The sequence below is a fragment of the Mizuhopecten yessoensis genome, unplaced genomic scaffold (genome assembly GCF_002113885.1).
Source record: "Mizuhopecten yessoensis strain PY_sf001 unplaced genomic scaffold, ASM211388v2 scaffold4411, whole genome shotgun sequence".
Classification (NCBI taxonomy): domain Eukaryota; kingdom Metazoa; phylum Mollusca; class Bivalvia; order Pectinida; family Pectinidae; genus Mizuhopecten; species Mizuhopecten yessoensis.
In genome coordinates, this window is record NW_018405533.1 from 321,741 (window position 1) to 338,259 (window position 16,519).

A 16,519-nucleotide genomic window follows, 5' to 3' on the forward strand; every position below is an offset into this window, starting at 1 on the left:
CCCCCTCGGTTTGTTCTTCCAATAATTTAATTATCTGCCTACAACCTTTGGTGTATTTTCGCAGTTGTTACTATTTTATTGCCAGTCTTGCGAATCATTTATCTCATTCCAATATGAAAAGTATATTCATGTATGTGTATTATAAATAAAACCTGCCAATCAATCAATCTAGAATTGGAATTTCTGAACAAGAGACAGCCTTACTGACTGAGCTTCTTTCAAAAAACCGCGACCAATTCAGCTACAACAAAATCTTTCACTCTGAAAAGACAAAAGACGTTTCAGTCTTTATATATAATTACCTTGTACCGTGGGTATAGCCCAAGTTTCCTCTGGCCCTGACACCAGACTTAGACATTTTGATTGATAGATGTCTGGTGTGGGGCCAGAGAGCACAATTTTATGAAAATGTGGAAGTCTGGGCCAGAGGAAACTCAGGCTACCTTATATTATAGTCTGATGGATTTGTGGTTTACAATTAAGGGCAAACATGTTTAAAATTTAAACAAGAAAAACAATTTGGGGGTGGTGTTATTTTTTTCAGATTTTTGTTATGTTCCCCTTCTATTTTCAGGCTAGAAGGAATTGAAATTTCCCTTAAGCTCAACTAAAGAAATATAGAGCAGCTGACTAGGAAGCTGGGGGTCCCTGGGTCCGTTCCTTGTGTAAGCTCAGTGCTCAATTTCCTGCTATAGATGGGGTCTGAAATGACCTTCCCTGTGGTGACTGGGAGCTTGATCCTAGCATAGGTTGTAGACTAGAGGTGTTTAAAGACAGACATCATATCTAAAAAAGAGTAGGAGTAGCGAGTGTATGTGGCAGGTTTTAATTGTACATATGATCATCTTCTAACTGCACCAGGGAATTTCTGTTTTGCTCAGTTTATGGAGTGGTATGTTTCGTCTGTCCCTGGTGGAAGCACATACACTACATACTCTCCTTCCTTGTGGTGTCAGGGATATAAAGAACACAGTTTATTTTAAAACTAAAACTTTTTGTAACTGAACAATATTGAAGTAATCTTGCACACTACACAGATCTAGCAGCACAATGTACTATATCTGCATAGGCTACCCAGTTCAGACATGTAAATGCTGAGCGGGTGAATGTGTAGCTGTTTCTGGTTGCATGTCATGTCCTTTTTCCTTCTGGCAGTCTTTTCTGTCCGCTCTCTACCTCTCTGCCACTCATCTTTGTTTTCTTTTTGTCTTTCTTTGTCTGTCGTCCTTTTTCTATACATTCTTATTTTTCTTATTCTCAGTTTCACACCCTTTATAATGTAAATATAGATCAACAATCCTCGCACATCCTAAAATGACCATAGCTGTTAAAAGGACGTAAAACACAACTATTTTAATCTTTTTTTTTTTCAAATAATTTTTGATCACAACACCTATTCAAGTTGGTTCTTTTTATTTCAGGTGAAATTCAAAAAGACTGTCCGCAGAAGAGTTCCACCACACCCAGGATGTCGCTGTTCAAGGCGCGAGACTGGTGGTCCACCTCGGTGGGAGAAGCTGAAGAGTTCGGATCTGGCTGCCTCTGCGTGGCTAACATTGATAACGGGTCAGATGGACTCGGTGGGTGTTGTTAGTCAGATGTGTAATGTATTCTTAAACTTATAAAAAATAGTGCTTCTAAGTAGGGCTGCAACTATCGCATACCTCACGATACAGTGCGATGCTTATGATACGATACATATCATGATACAAATATCTGCTTAGTAGGTCAACTTTATAATGATTAAGTGTAATTTAATCGAGTTTTGTCATAGATTTCATTATTAAATACTTTCAAAATATATTTTTGTATAATTTTTAGTACTTCTGGGTATAACTGCACAGTAGACCACATCTTTAGTGAAGGATTCAATAAATATAAGTACACTTTTTTAGAGTTTGATAAAAATAGATTGATAATTTGATTACTATTAATGTATCGGGATACAGGCAAACAAAACAATTTGAAACGATACACAAGAAAGTATGACAATACGATATGATAAATTGTTGCAGCCCTACCTCTTTGGCAATAAATATCTATCACTACCTTTCCTGTGAAAAAAAACCCACATTTATTAATTGTTTTAATATTTAGTCTCTTTTAAAGATGCTAACAAAAGGTAAGCTAAATCAGTATGAAAAAGGAAATACCTTCTGACCACCATTGTCCAAAACCTAGCTCAACCTTAAATGAGGTTAAAAGGACGTAACAAACAAACAAACTTTCTGACCGATGTGAAATGACTTAAGTGGAAGTGGTTATTTTATTATAATAATAATTGGAGGTTCTTATATACCGCTTTATCACACCCTAGTTCGTAGGTCATCTCAAACGTGCACAAATTATTATCTGTGGTTATAGGGCCTTTGCAACCAGCCAACATCTTTCTCAACTCCCTGGGGAGCATACAGCCGGAGCTGCCATTGTGGCGCTCACAGCTAGCATTCAACAATTCTAGAACTACCCAACCACATACTCATTTACAGCTGAGTAGACTGGAACAATTAAGGGGAGTAAACTATCTTGCTCAAAGATACAACACGGTGCCGTGCCCTGGCTCGAACCCGCAACCCTTCAGTCACGAGCCCGGCATCCTACCATTAGACTACCTTGCCTCCTCATTTTCTTATATAATCCTTTGTCATTTTCCTGTTTCTTTTAAGCCATGTTCTAGGGAGTGATGATATTCAATATTTCATGGGGATCAGCAGATCAGTATTTTTGATTTGCATTGTGGGAGAGATGGAAAAATTTAAGTGAATGAAATTGCATACGTAAACAAAAACTGCACTACTTCAGTCATTTGGTTTCTTTTTCCGACTCTTAAAGTAGCTGATAATTTACAGCTTTGCATGTCTAAGACTTGCTTGAGACCTTTGATATCATAATAAAATCATTATCATTCTGCATTTTTTTCAGACAAAATTGTCACAGGTAGCTACCAGGGAATTCTGCGTGTGTACAACCCCCGCCCCACCAAACAGGAAGATGGATGGTCAGGCTACCGACCAGAAGACGTACTACTGGAGTCATCCCTACCTAACCCGATTCTACAAGTGGAGGCAGGAGTCTTTGCCTCGTACGTTCTTACAATGTTGACACTGTTCTTGGTCTCACTAATAACATCGTAGCAAGCATGTTATTACGCTCCCCAAAATTTTCCGGGGGAGCATATAGTTGCTGGTTTGTCCGTTCATCTTCCTTCCTTCTGTCCATTCCCCTATTCGTGTCCGGAGCATAAGTTTACCCACATTGCTAGGATCATGAAACTTGGAGTGTACATCACTTATACTAAGATGAAAATTTAGGGCCAACAACCCCTCATATACGAAGTTGTTGCCCTTGTCGTTTACGGAGCATAGCTTTGCCCGCATTTAAGGAAGGATCATGAAACTTGGTGTGTAGTGTACATCAGTCTTACTAAGATGATGTAGTACATGTGCACTGTACCAAATTCAGGGCCCACAACCCCTTAACTACAGAGTTATTGCCCTTTCCTATAATGTCGTGTCTGGACCATAACTTTGTGTACAGTTAAGGTCGGATTATGAATCTTTGTGTGAAGATCAGTCACACTAAGGCAATGTGCACGGTACCAAATTCAGGGCCCACAACCCCTTCATTACAGAGTTATTGCCCTTTCCTATAATGTCGTGTCTGGACCATAACTTTGTGTACAGTTAAGCTAGGATCATGAATCTTTGTGTGAACATAAGTCACACTAAGGTGATGTGCAGGGTACCATATTCAGGGTCTGCAGCCCCTTAATAATAGAGTTATTGCCCTTTGCTAAAATATCGGACACATATACATGTGTGTGTGTTAAAACATTATATTTCTTCTTCCAAACTCCCTATTTCAACATATGTTTACCAATATGTGTCACAAATCTAACTAAATGCAAAATTCACAAACAGGAAAAGCCTCCAATAAAATTGTTTTCGGGGAGCATACATCAGTTCCACTGATACTCTTGTTAATAGAACATTGTAGGCGAGTCTCAAGAATTAGATAAGTAATGGTCATCATACTAAGATGAATATTTAGGGCCAGTTATTGGAATTAAGCTTTGGAAGATTTATCTTTAATGATCTAAATTAAATTTTAAAATATTTACCAAAAATAACTATTCTTATTTGGAAATATTACAGGATTTGTAATCTTATGTTACAGGGGCTCCGATCTCCTCCACCTCGCTGTGTTACACTCCAGAAAGTTGGCAGTGTACAGTGTGTCTGGTAAGTAACGGAAAATTAATGTTAATTTGTGACCTAGACTTTTGGGTTCATTTATAGAATTTGAGAATTGTCTCTGGAATTCAAATTGGTAAAGTTAACCTTAGTTTATATCTGGTAATCCAGGAAGTAATGGGAAGGAATATGAAAGGGAATATAAAAGTAAATTGTATATGAATAATTCACTGGTTTTGGAAAAAAAGTGTTATTAAAATAGTGATGTAAAAATCCAGAAAAAGTCTCTTGAGATATAAAATTCCAGTGAAAGGATGATTTGAAGTCTAACTGAACGTTTTCTTTTGTTTTGTTTTTGCACACTAATGCACATGATAGTTATGTTGAAGCTATGATCAAAAATAAATGATAAAGCACAGAAGTGATATGTTGTAGTACTCATGTAAATGTTGATTTTGTAGTGATGCCGGGGGCTGTCGACCATGGTCGTCAGTATCAGCTGAAAAAGACGTATGAACACAGCCTTCAGAGAGCGGCCTTTAACTTCTGTTACGGTCCCTTTGGATCAGTGAGAGGTAGGGAGATTATCACAAACTAAAGGTTCCAGTGATGGACATACTGTAAACAGGGACATCTTCTGCTGCAGTTTACTTTTGTCCCTCCGCAATGATGGCAAATTTATCATTACAATGAATATAAGTAAACAACATGATAAACATAGTAATAAAATAGGAAGGGCGAAATTAACACAGGACGAAAATTGATCTCATGGGCGAATGCTGACAGTTTGACTGGGCAACAATTTCCTGGTATACAGTACATGTACAGGTCATTTAATCTGTTATTTACTTTAGTCAATCTGTCCAAAGCATCTTCTACAAGTACCGTGGCATGCAATGATTAATGGAAAAGATAGAGTTGAATTTTCAAGTTCAGGACAAATTAAATAGAAAAAAACAAATATCTTTCACCAAACAAATTTTCAGTGATTTATCTTCTGATTTCTGTCATTCCACAGATAATAATTTGTAAACTGCTTTGAGACAATCTACGAACTAGGTTGTGATAAAGCAGTATATAAAAACCTTGAATTGGTATTATCATTATTATTCCCTTACATATAATTACATTGAATTTTGTTCTTTTTGTTTTTCATTTCAGGCAAAGACTTTATATGTGTGCAATCCATGGATGGAACAGTGTCCATCTTTGAACAGGAGAGTTTCTCGTTTAGTCGTTTCCTACCAGGAGCACTGCTACCTGGACCTATTAAATACATTCCTAAACTGGACAGTTTTGTCACTGCATCATCGTCCTGGCAGTTAGAGTGTTATAAGTAAGTTTCTCACAGCTATACAGTAAGTCTCCTCACAGCTATACAGTAAGTCTCCTCACCGCTATACAGTAAGTCTCCTCACGGCTACACAGTAAGTCTCCTCACAGCTATACAGTAAGTCTCCTCACGGCTATACCGTAAGTCTCCTCACGGCTATACAGTAAGTCTCTCAAGGCTATACGGGAAGTCTCCTCACGGCTATACAGTAAGTCTCCTCACGGCTATGTAAGTCTCCTCACAGCTATACAGTAAGTCTACTCACGGCTATACAGTAAGTCTCTCACGGCTATACGGCAAGTCTCCTCACGGCTATACAGTAAGTCTACTCACGGCTATACAGTAAGTCTCTCACGGCTACACAGTAAGTCTCTCACGGCTATACAGTAAGTCTCTCACGGCTATACAGTAAGTCTCCTCACAGCTATACAGGAAGTCTCCACAGGGCTACACAGTAAGTCTCCTCACGGCTACTCAGTAAGTCTCCTCACAGCTATACAGTAAGTCTCTCACGGCTACACAGTAAGTCTCTCACGGCTATACAGTAAGTCTCCTCACCGCTACACAGTAAGTCTCCTCACCGCTATACAGTAAGCCTCCTCACGGCTATACAGTAAGTCTCTCACGGCTACACATTAAGTCTCCTCACAGCTATACAGTAAGTCTCTCACGGCTACACAGTAAGTCTCTCACGGCTATACAGTAAGTCTCCTCTATACAGTAAGTCTCCTCACGGCTATACAGTACGTCTCCTCACGGCTATACAGTAAGTCTCTCAAGGCTATACGGGAAGTCTCCTCACGGCTATACAGTAAGTCTCCTCACGGATACACAGTAAGTCTCCTCACGGCTATACAGTAAGTCTCTCAAGGCTATACGGGAAGTCTCCTCACGGCTATACAGTAAGTCTCCACAGGCCTACACAGTAAGTCTCCACAGGGCTATACAGTAAGTCTCCTCATGGCTATACAGTAAGTCTCCTCACAGCTACGCAGTAAGTCTCCTCACAGCTATACAGTAAGTTTCCACTTGCTATACAGTAAGTCTCCTCACGGCTACACAGTAAGTCTCCTCACAGCTATACAGTAAGTCTCCTCCCCGCTATACAGTAAGTCTCCTCACGGCTATACAGTACGTCTCCTCACGGCTATACAGTAAGTCTCTCTCGGCTATACGGCAAGTCTCCTCACGGCTATACAGTAAGTCTACTCACGGCTATACAGTAAGTCTCCTCACGGCTATACAGTAAGTCTCTCACGGCTATACGGCAAGTCTCCTCACGGCTATACAGTAAGTCTCCTCACGGCTATACAGTAAGTCTCCTCACAGCTATACAGTAAGTCTCCTCACGGCTTTACAGTAAGTCTCCACAGGGCTACACAGTAAGTCTCCACAGGGCTATACAGTAAGTCTCCTCTTGGCTACACAGTAAGTCTCCTCACAGCTATACAGTAAGTCTCTCACGGCTACACAGTAAGTCTCTCACGGCTATACAGTAAGTCTCCTCAGGGCTACACAGTAAGTCTCCACAGGGCTATACAGTAAGTCTCCTCTTGGCTACACAGTAACTCTCCTCACAGCTATACAGTAAGTCTCCTCACGGCTATACAGTAAGTCTCCTCACGGATACACAGTAAGTCTCCTCACGGCTATACAGTAAGTCTCTCATGGCTACACAGTAAGTCTCCTCACGGCTATACAGTAAGTCTCCTCACGGCTATACAGTAAGTCTCTCACGGCTATACAGTAAGTCTCCTCACGGCTACACAGTAAGTCTCCTCAAGGCTATACAGTAAGTCTCTCACGGCTACACATTAAGTCTCCTCACGGCTATACAGTAAGTCTCCTCACGGCTATACAGTAAGTCTCCTCACGGCTACACAGTAAGTCTCCTCACCGCTATACAGTAAGTCTCCTCACGGCTACACAGTAAGTCTCCTCACGGCTATACAGTAAGTCTCTCACCGCTACACAGTAAGTCTCCTCACAGCTATACAGTAAGTCTCCTCATGGCTATACAGTAAGTCTCCTCACGGCTATACAGTAAGTCTCCTCACAGCTATACAGTAAGTCTCCTCACGGCTATACAGTAAGTTTCCTCACAGCTATACAGTAAGTCCCCTCACGGCTATACAGTAAGTCTCTCACGGCTATACAGGAAGTCTCTCACGGCTATACAGTAAGTCTCTCACGGCTATACAGTAAGTCTCCCCACGGCTACACAGTAAGTCTCCTCACGGCTGTACAGTAAGTCTCCACAGGTCTACACAGTAAGTCTCCTCACCGCTATACTGTAAGTCTCCTCACGGCTATACAGTAAGTCTCCTCACGGTTATACAGTAAGTCTCCTCACGGCTATACAGTAAGTCTCTCACGGCTACACAGTAAGTCTCTCACGGCTATACAGTAAGTCTCCTCACAGCTATACAGTAAGTCTCCCACGGCTATACAGTAAGTCTCCTCACGGCTATGCAGTAAGTCTCCTCACAGCTATACAGTAAGTCTCCTCACGGCTATGCAGTAAGTCTCCTCACAGCTATACAGTAAGTCTCCACAGGGCTACACAGTAAGTCTCCACAGGGCTACACAGTAAGTCTCCTCACAGCTATACAGTAAGTTTCCACTTGCTATACAGTAAGTCTCCTCACGGCTACACAGTAAGTCTCCTCACGGCTACACAGTAAGTCTCCTCAATGGTTGGCAGATCTAGTTTTAATCCAATACCCATAATGTATATCATTACAGGTGCATGCCACCTCCCCCATAAATAAAAAGTGGAACAGCCCATAGAAGAATGTGTTATTGATAAAAACAGAACTATTGTTCCTTTTTTTCTAGGGGGAGGAGGGGGGTGTTTAATTTTTCAAGGGATAAATAATGAACACAAAACCACAGAAATAATGTGAATTAAGATAAGCTTATAAATGTTAAGTTTAGATATATAAGGATTGTTCTTATTTTGCCAACAGATATCAGGTCTTGGCTGTAGCAACAGATTCCAAGACGAAAGAAGAATCTCAAAGTATGAAGTCTGGGAAACGAGTGAATGTAAGTGTAGAACTGTGATAATAATTCTGTATTGAATGGATTACAGGGAACTGAACCTGATTCTTTATCTTAGTTCTAATTGAAATTACAATATTGTAGCATAAAATAGTTAACAGGAGTTAAAAATTCGTTAATAATTGAATTTGAAAAAAAAGAATTTTTCATGCCGATTTCAGTGAAAAAAATCCTGATGTTTTGCACCTCAAAGTTTTCATTGGCTGAGAAGGGAACACCACATTGGTTGATTTGATACACTTTTTCTTTCATTTACAACAATAGGAACTTCATTGTTTAGATCAAATGCAAACATCTTCAGTTAATTTTAATTGAACTGAAAGAGGTAAAAAATGTTTAAATATAATTTTCAAAACATTTTTAAATACTCTAGATCTGTAAGGAGAAGGAAATTCTTCCAATGTTTTAAGCTGAATGTACAGCTTGAAGGGCCTGCAGTTATAGTCTATAACTACTATACAGTTTGAAGGGCCTTCAGTTATAGTCTATAAGTACTATACAGCTTGAAGGGCCTTCAGTTATAGTCTATAAGTACTATACAGCTTGAGGGGCCAACATTTATAATCTACAACTTTTGTATTTAACAAATGGATCAGTGACTCTATGCATGTTCTCCAGCATCTTGCATTGTTGATACAAATTAATTTTTATTGCATGAAAAAAATAGTCATTTGCGTTTATATCATTGAATGTATTGACTAATGGCTTCAGCGCTGTATTTTGTTCAGACATAGCACATGTGGATCTCATCTGGGCAGGATTGTTGAAAATTCTGTAAAGTACATACAGTTGCCATTGTACACCTTGTTTTTGTAAATACCATAAGTCTGTGTGTCACCTCGACTCCTCTGTAATTCTGTCTGACATTAGTTTATAAGAAATGAAATATGATTCCTACTGTTAATCAATTTACTTGTAATCTGACTGTATCATAAAAATTTATGACAAAAACTCAATGAGAAAATCAGTTTGTTTAAAATAATAAACAACTTTTGTTTTTTTATATAAATCACCCTTATTGGCTGTGATGGAATCGAAGGTATATGAGGTCTTAATTTATGGTACAACAGCATTTTAAACTAAACTAAGTACACTTTGACTATAGCTGTAACGTAACATTTGTGTCCTGTTGTGGCTGTAAGCAAAAATATCTAGGGCTGTAATGTCAAATCTTGTTGAAGAGAATGCAATGCCAGATTTGTCTCACAACACTGGTTCTATCATATAGTCTTGAAATAAGTTTCATCTGCTGACACATGTTAGCTGTATACCCCTGTATTATTTTAAGACTGCTCCACTCCAACGATATTCTCAGAGGATGTTATGTAGTGTGATAGTACAGTCATATACATCTTAATATGCCACATGTAACAATTCCATTGTCACACAGAACTCTGTGATGATGTTGCAAATTCACAACAAATGTGAAGCTAAATATGATCACTTTGCCATTTCTCATCTGACTTGAGTGAGACTTGCTGAAGTTTATTTCATGAAACACAAAACGAGATATATTCATTAGGAACATTAACTCCCTCAGATCCTTTGTGACTTCTAATTTTACGGAATAATTGATTTTTGCATCAACTTTTTAACTGTGACTGAAATAAATTATCCAGTGAATCTTCCTGTCTGTTTCAAATAAAGACGTTTTGTAATAAGATTGCTTTGTTATGTATGATTAATTCAACTTTTGAAGGTGTCTGGCCGCGGGACTGTATGTGAGGTATGGCTCAGTAGAATCTGTAGTGTTCTGTAGCTAAACTTATTAACCTGAACTTTTAATGTCTCATATGTTTGATATTTAGAAGAAATGACAGTATTTTAGTGATATCAATATTTTCTGTCCTGGATTAAATCTGCTGAAATTGTAATAATATTTTTACTTTGCACAATACAGTATTATTGAAAGAGGCCCTTACATCTGTCAGTAAATATCCTTACTCAGGACAGATGTATTCCTCATTATGTAAACCCTATTTGAACTTCATACAAACTAATTAACATACAGACTGTCTGGTTTGAGATTGTATATAGCTAGTGCTAATATTTTTTAAATGAATAATTGCTTTTTACATTTATATCAGCATTTATGCTATTTTTTCTTCCAGAATTTCAAGCTAAATATGCTTTGCTACATTAATATTAACATAGATATTTATATATTATATATACAGCGCTTGATTTGAGTTGATAATGAATTCATTGTATTTTTTTGGGGTGGAATTGAGTTATAATATAATCTGTAATAGGTTTTGATTGCTTACATTAAATGAAATATATTATTCTAATGATAAAAACCTTGAAGAATTAAATGAGTTTATTCTACACACTTGGCATTTTAGAAAGAAATTAGTTTCAACAATTCTAGACAAATCAGTTCTTTTTAATCTTTTGATCAATTTAATTGAAGTTTTATTTCTTTTGCAAGTGAATTTACATGTTTCCATTGTTTAGACCAGATTTACTTGGCATTGTTCTAGATATCAAATAACTCCACAATTTCAATGATGTCTATGATGTCTCTTGAAATACACGGCTCTAGATGCTAGATCTGACATTGTGGTATATATATATAGGTCTCTATAAAGCCCATACAAACTTTGATGAATAGAATCTTGTATTCCTGTACGTCTTTACCATAAACAATCACTGTAATACAATCTCTTAAAAGGAGCTCTGTTTCTTGAAAACATGTATCACTCTCATAGCTTGCTGCTTTTTAAGACTTGAAGAAGATTGAATAATTCATACTGATGTATTAGCAGGCAGAGTTTAATATGCATCAGATAGATAGAAATTACAATATTTTTCTATAATTTTTTACTAAAATACCCTACCTGAAAATCTGTTTCTCTTAAAAAATGAAATTAAGATTTCTTTCTCTGTGAACTGTCTACTATGATACTTCAGCATGACAAAACAAAGAGTATGATGTTCTGTTTTTCTTTCATTGCATGCTGAGCATGATGGATGCCTCTAGTGGTTGATTGTATAAAATTTATGAATGTTTTTTGAAAATTTGTTTTTCTGTAGACCTTTTTAGAAAAGTTTCCAGAAGCATAATTTTAATGTTTAAGGCCTTTCTGTGTAAACTTTGCTATACATGCATGATTTCAACCTGTAGATGAATAGTGTGTATATATAGAATAAAATATATTCTATGAAATATATATATATATTGTCATATGTAACTTGTTCAATCAAAGATGATAAACCTCTTCATTTTTTTCCTAAATTGAGATCCACAGCTTTCGATATTGTTTAAACCACAGTGAAAGTAATGGAAGATGCCTGACATGAGGAGCAGTAACTAGTTTAGACCTAGAAACAAGCGTTTTTAAATTATATGCACTATTCCATTGATATTTGGCTTTGATCAGATAAGGAACTTCCAAATGTAGCATATTCTCAAGTAACTTGAAATTCATCAAAATAAGGTGTATTGTTTACCCAATAAAACAATACGCTGCAGTATTCATGTTTATGACGAATAAGGAAAATCTTCTCAAGTTTGTCCTTGATTTGATAAACAGGGTTTTATTGAATTTCTTTTTTTTCCAAAGATTGTTTTAAGTTGTTAGAATAAAGAAAATAAAAAAAGATTTTACAAGGTTGATATTCTATTTTAAATACTGGCATGTTGTTTTATTGCCATTGTGCTTTTAACGTTACCTTAAAACACAATATTGATCTTTGAATTTATATATATAATTTATATGGCTCACCACACGAGTTATTGAAATTAATGTTGTTGAATTTTCATGATATCTTATATTTTTGTGTGAATTGTTCTTTTCAGTATGACTGGTGTTTTAACATCGGAGAGCAGGCCGTAGATATCTTTGTGACTCAGTTCCAACAAAATGCACCGCAGACAATACTGGTGTTAGGTAAGTCATACACAATATTGGCATACTTACCAACTTTTCAAAATTTCCATGGGGGAGAGATCTTAAGATGTTAGAAATAGGAATAATTTAGCAAATTGACTGGTTGAAAATGGTCAATTATAGGGTCCCAAACGGGAATTCTCCCTCCAAAATGGGGAGAGGTGGCAAGTATGTATTGGTATCAACTTGGTTATCGACCAATAATTTTGGTATTAGGGACATGCAATTCCTAGACCAACAATACAAGAACAGTTGTGGGATCACACAACGTTACACGATGTGCGGTGTGCGAACGATGTATGCACAATACAAATACTGGGTAATTCCTAACGTTCGCACATCAAGGTGCACGACAGACGGACGAAACGAACGATGTGCGATAGCTATCGTGGTTGATATAAATATTGGAATAAGTTGTGAAATGAAGTCTATGATGCAAGTTATTTTTAAAACATACTTATATGTTCTTGATGTACCTTGACATGTAAAGCCAGTCTTGTACTTTCAACAAGATTTTCTACCTGAAAACAAAATCCACCTGAATAGTCATATTTCGTAATTTTTGTATAAGGCAATTCATAGAATGGTAATATTGGTATGAGGTAAGTTGAAGTTTCAGTCACACAGTATTGGTATCAGAAAATGTAATTTAAGAAAGCAAGATATGTTTAAATTCTTCAATATATTTTGTGTTGCTGACTTGAATGATGTCTTTGCTTTATATTGTACATGTGAGTTTTATTTGCAGGAGAAAAGAATATATTTTGCTTAACAGAAACAGGTAAACTTAAATTTATGAAGAAGATGGAGTGTGACCCAAGTTGCTTCCTACCTTATGCTTCAGGTAAGTTATCTAATAGATGATCAACTTAAGGTGGTGTGCCACTTAACTTGTTAAATTTGTGATCAGTGTTAGAGTTATCTCCCTTAATCTTTTTATCAGCATATATTTAATATTTCAGATTTTCTGGATTGTTTTTAATGCATCTAAATCGTTTTCCATTCCATTCAAAAATATCACCTGTTAATACACCATGTGGAAATTGATATATTCTAGTGATGAAATAGCTAGCCTTAAANAAAATCATCGGTATTTCTACCTGTCTGACCAACGTTTTGTTCAGGGATTTCCCTCTACTAGCGCATGCGCATAGCACACCATTTCTTTGTAAACAAAATGACTGGCCGTGTGAAGTAAGCGAAAGAAAAGTGTTGTACCGTGTCAGCTACGAAACGAAAAGTTGCCAAATGGTCAAAAGATAGCGCAAGGAGTACGTTACGGAATCATTATTGCAGGTGGGCAGTATTCAAAGGAGAAAATAACTGCCGTAGCAGTTAGTACGGTGCATGTATTCTTCCGGATAGCCGGTTAAGCTGAATGGAATCGACAGAAATGCTAACGCTGTTTATGTTATGAATTAATTTCTAAAACTATTAAGCTCGCTAGTATCTTTGTCTGAGTTTGAACACAGATGAACTTAATATGTTAATGGGCATGTATTGGAGAGAGTTTATTTTGTGTTTCTATAATTATACAGTGGTTTATGCGAAAGGAAGGGATTAGTGACTGGTTAGTTTGATTTTTCCATGAGGCCCTCCAAGGGATAACTGTTGTGATGGCCCACGGCGTATTTTCTGGGTCACCGAGATACGTGTTATCGAAGTCCGTGGATTTACATTATTTATAATATTACCGGGTTCAATAAAATGGTATGATTTAATTATATTGCTGAATTAAACGATTATTTTTGTTTTTACATGCAAGATTTAAATTAATACTAATATGAATACCCGGCCTCCTCTGCCCCGGCAACATATAAAAAAAAAATCAGAAAGGTTTGTCCCTTGGTGTAGGGAAGGTGTTAAGCCACGTACCATCTGTACCGGCCAAATTCCGGTACTAAATTCAATATATATTTAAATATAGCTACTTTATGTTTATGCCTATTATCATTGTTGACATTTAATTGTAAATGTATGACGGGAGAAGGCTGTGATAAATTGTAAAATCTTGTGCCCCATCCCTTGTTTAATTTTATTGGCAACAAATTTATGTTTAAAGCTTAATAAATTTAAATTCTAAATATTGGCAAGTGTGCAATTAACTTCTAATGATGAATAACTACTGTTCAATAAGTTTGAATACGGACTTAGAAATCATATAACTTGGTTTCATAGTGCAGTAAGAAGTTCCAGTTGCCTAACGGCCCCTCTCTGGGGGCCTCTTTGGAAACCGTTTCATCTCGCTCGCACCACTTGTGTTTACTGCCTAGTCAGGTGACGTTATCGACGCTATTTTTAGCAGGGCTTTCCCGAACAATTCAAGTGGTCAAACTGGACATCTGGAACTGACTATGAATATGGGGATAGCGTGGTAACATAAGTGGAAGTGCATAAAATACATACATTCATTAAAAAAAAAACGCCTTTTCACGTGATGTCCCTTTAAGCAAAAAAACAACCAATCTCCACTTCAGAAAGTGGATTCAAATAAAAAAGAAAAGAAGAAATACATCAAATTCAATCTTTCTTACGGATGTTTTGAAATGCATTTTAGCTTCTTAACCACTGATTGGAATTCAACTAAATTTGACTGGAAGCATCACTAGGTGGTGGGGATTCAAAATTGTACAAATGGTGGGGCTGACCCCCAAGGGGGCTGAGGGCAGGGCTAAAAGGGGGCAAATTGATTATATTGCTATAAGCGACTTCTTCTCTGGAACAAAGAGATGGATATCAACCATATTTGACTGAAAGTATCTCTAAGTACTGGAGATTCAAAATTGTACAAATGTTGGGGCTGACCCCCCAGGGGGCTGAGGGGCGGGGTAAAAAGGGGGCAATTTGGCTATATTGCTACAAACGACTTCTGTAGAACTATGCACTGGATATCAACCATATTTGACTGGAAGTACCCCTAGGTGGTGGGGATTCAAAATTGTACAAATGGTTGGGCTGACCCCCCAGGGCTAAGGGGCGGGGCCAAAAGGGGGCAATTTGGCTATATTGCTTCAAACGACTTCTGTAGAACTATGCACTGGATATCAACCATATTTGACTGGAAGCATCCCTAGGTGGTGGGGATTCAAAATTGTACAAATGTTGGGGCTGACCCCCCAGGGGGATGAGGGGTGGGGCCAAAAGTGGGCAATTTGGCTATATTGCTTTAAACGACTTCATTAGAATTTTGCCATGGATATCGATCATATTTGGTCAGAAGCATTCATGAGAGGCAGGGATTCAAAATTGTAGAGTATAAAGAGAAGAATGCACATTTGCTTCCAGTATGGCCTAGGGTCTGGCCCCACCCTTTGAGACATTGTCCCTGGGTCATAACTTTGAAACGGTTGAGATCCCCACTCCAGAACTATATATACAAATGCTTAGCATAAAGAGACAAAAGTAGTCATGGTATTAGAATAGACCCTGGGGTCTGACTGAACCCCTAGGGACCTAGTTTCTTAAGTCACAGCTTGGAAACAGTTGAGATTCCCACCCTATAACCATGCATAGATACAATTGCTGAGTATAAAGAGATGAATGCACATATGCTTCCAGGATGGCCTTGGGGTCTGCCCCACCCTTGGAGACTTCGAAATGATTAAGATCCCCACCCCAAAACTATATATACAGTTGTTGGGCATAAAGAGACGAATGCAGTCATGATATTAGAATTGACCCCAGGGTCTTCCCCACCCTTGCAGACTTAACCCCTGGGTCATAACTTTGAAACGGTTGAGATCCCCACCCGCAGACTATAAAGACAAATGCTGGACAAAAAGAGACGAATGCAGTCATGATATTAGAATTGATCCTGAGGTCTGGCCACAACCCTAGGGATCTAGTTTCTGAGTCACAGCTTGGAAACAGTTGAGATCCCCACCCCATAACCATACATTAAATTGCTGGGCATGAAAAATCTAATACAGACATACTACAAGAATTGGCATTGGGGTCTGGCATATTCCCTTGGATCTCATTTGGAGAATATTTTGCCATGATTGCTTAGACATCCAGGTGAGCGATACAGGCCCTCT

General features: G+C 37.8%; 1 protein-coding gene across 2 annotated transcripts in view; it reads left to right on the forward strand.

Annotated features, from left to right (window-relative positions):
• Positions 1–16,519, forward strand: part of LOC110448977 (protein PTHB1-like) — a 74,901-nt gene that overhangs the window by 579 nt on the left and 57,803 nt on the right. Inside the window, exons 2-10 of one of the 2 annotated variants that reach the window (XM_021495530.1) lie at positions 1,422–1,580; positions 2,923–3,082; positions 4,177–4,241; positions 4,655–4,768; positions 5,355–5,529; positions 8,496–8,574; positions 10,289–10,315; positions 12,392–12,482; positions 13,231–13,326. In XM_021495530.1, coding sequence (XP_021351205.1) covers positions 1,469–1,580; positions 2,923–3,082; positions 4,177–4,241; positions 4,655–4,768; positions 5,355–5,529; positions 8,496–8,574; positions 10,289–10,315; positions 12,392–12,482; positions 13,231–13,326 — 919 coding nt within the window. In that variant the 5' untranslated portion in view covers positions 1,422–1,468. The remainder of the gene's footprint in view (positions 1–1,421; positions 1,581–2,922; positions 3,083–4,176; positions 4,242–4,654; positions 4,769–5,354; positions 5,530–8,495; positions 8,575–10,288; positions 10,316–12,391; positions 12,483–13,230; positions 13,327–16,519) is intronic. The other variant, XM_021495531.1, reaches the window with a different exon arrangement.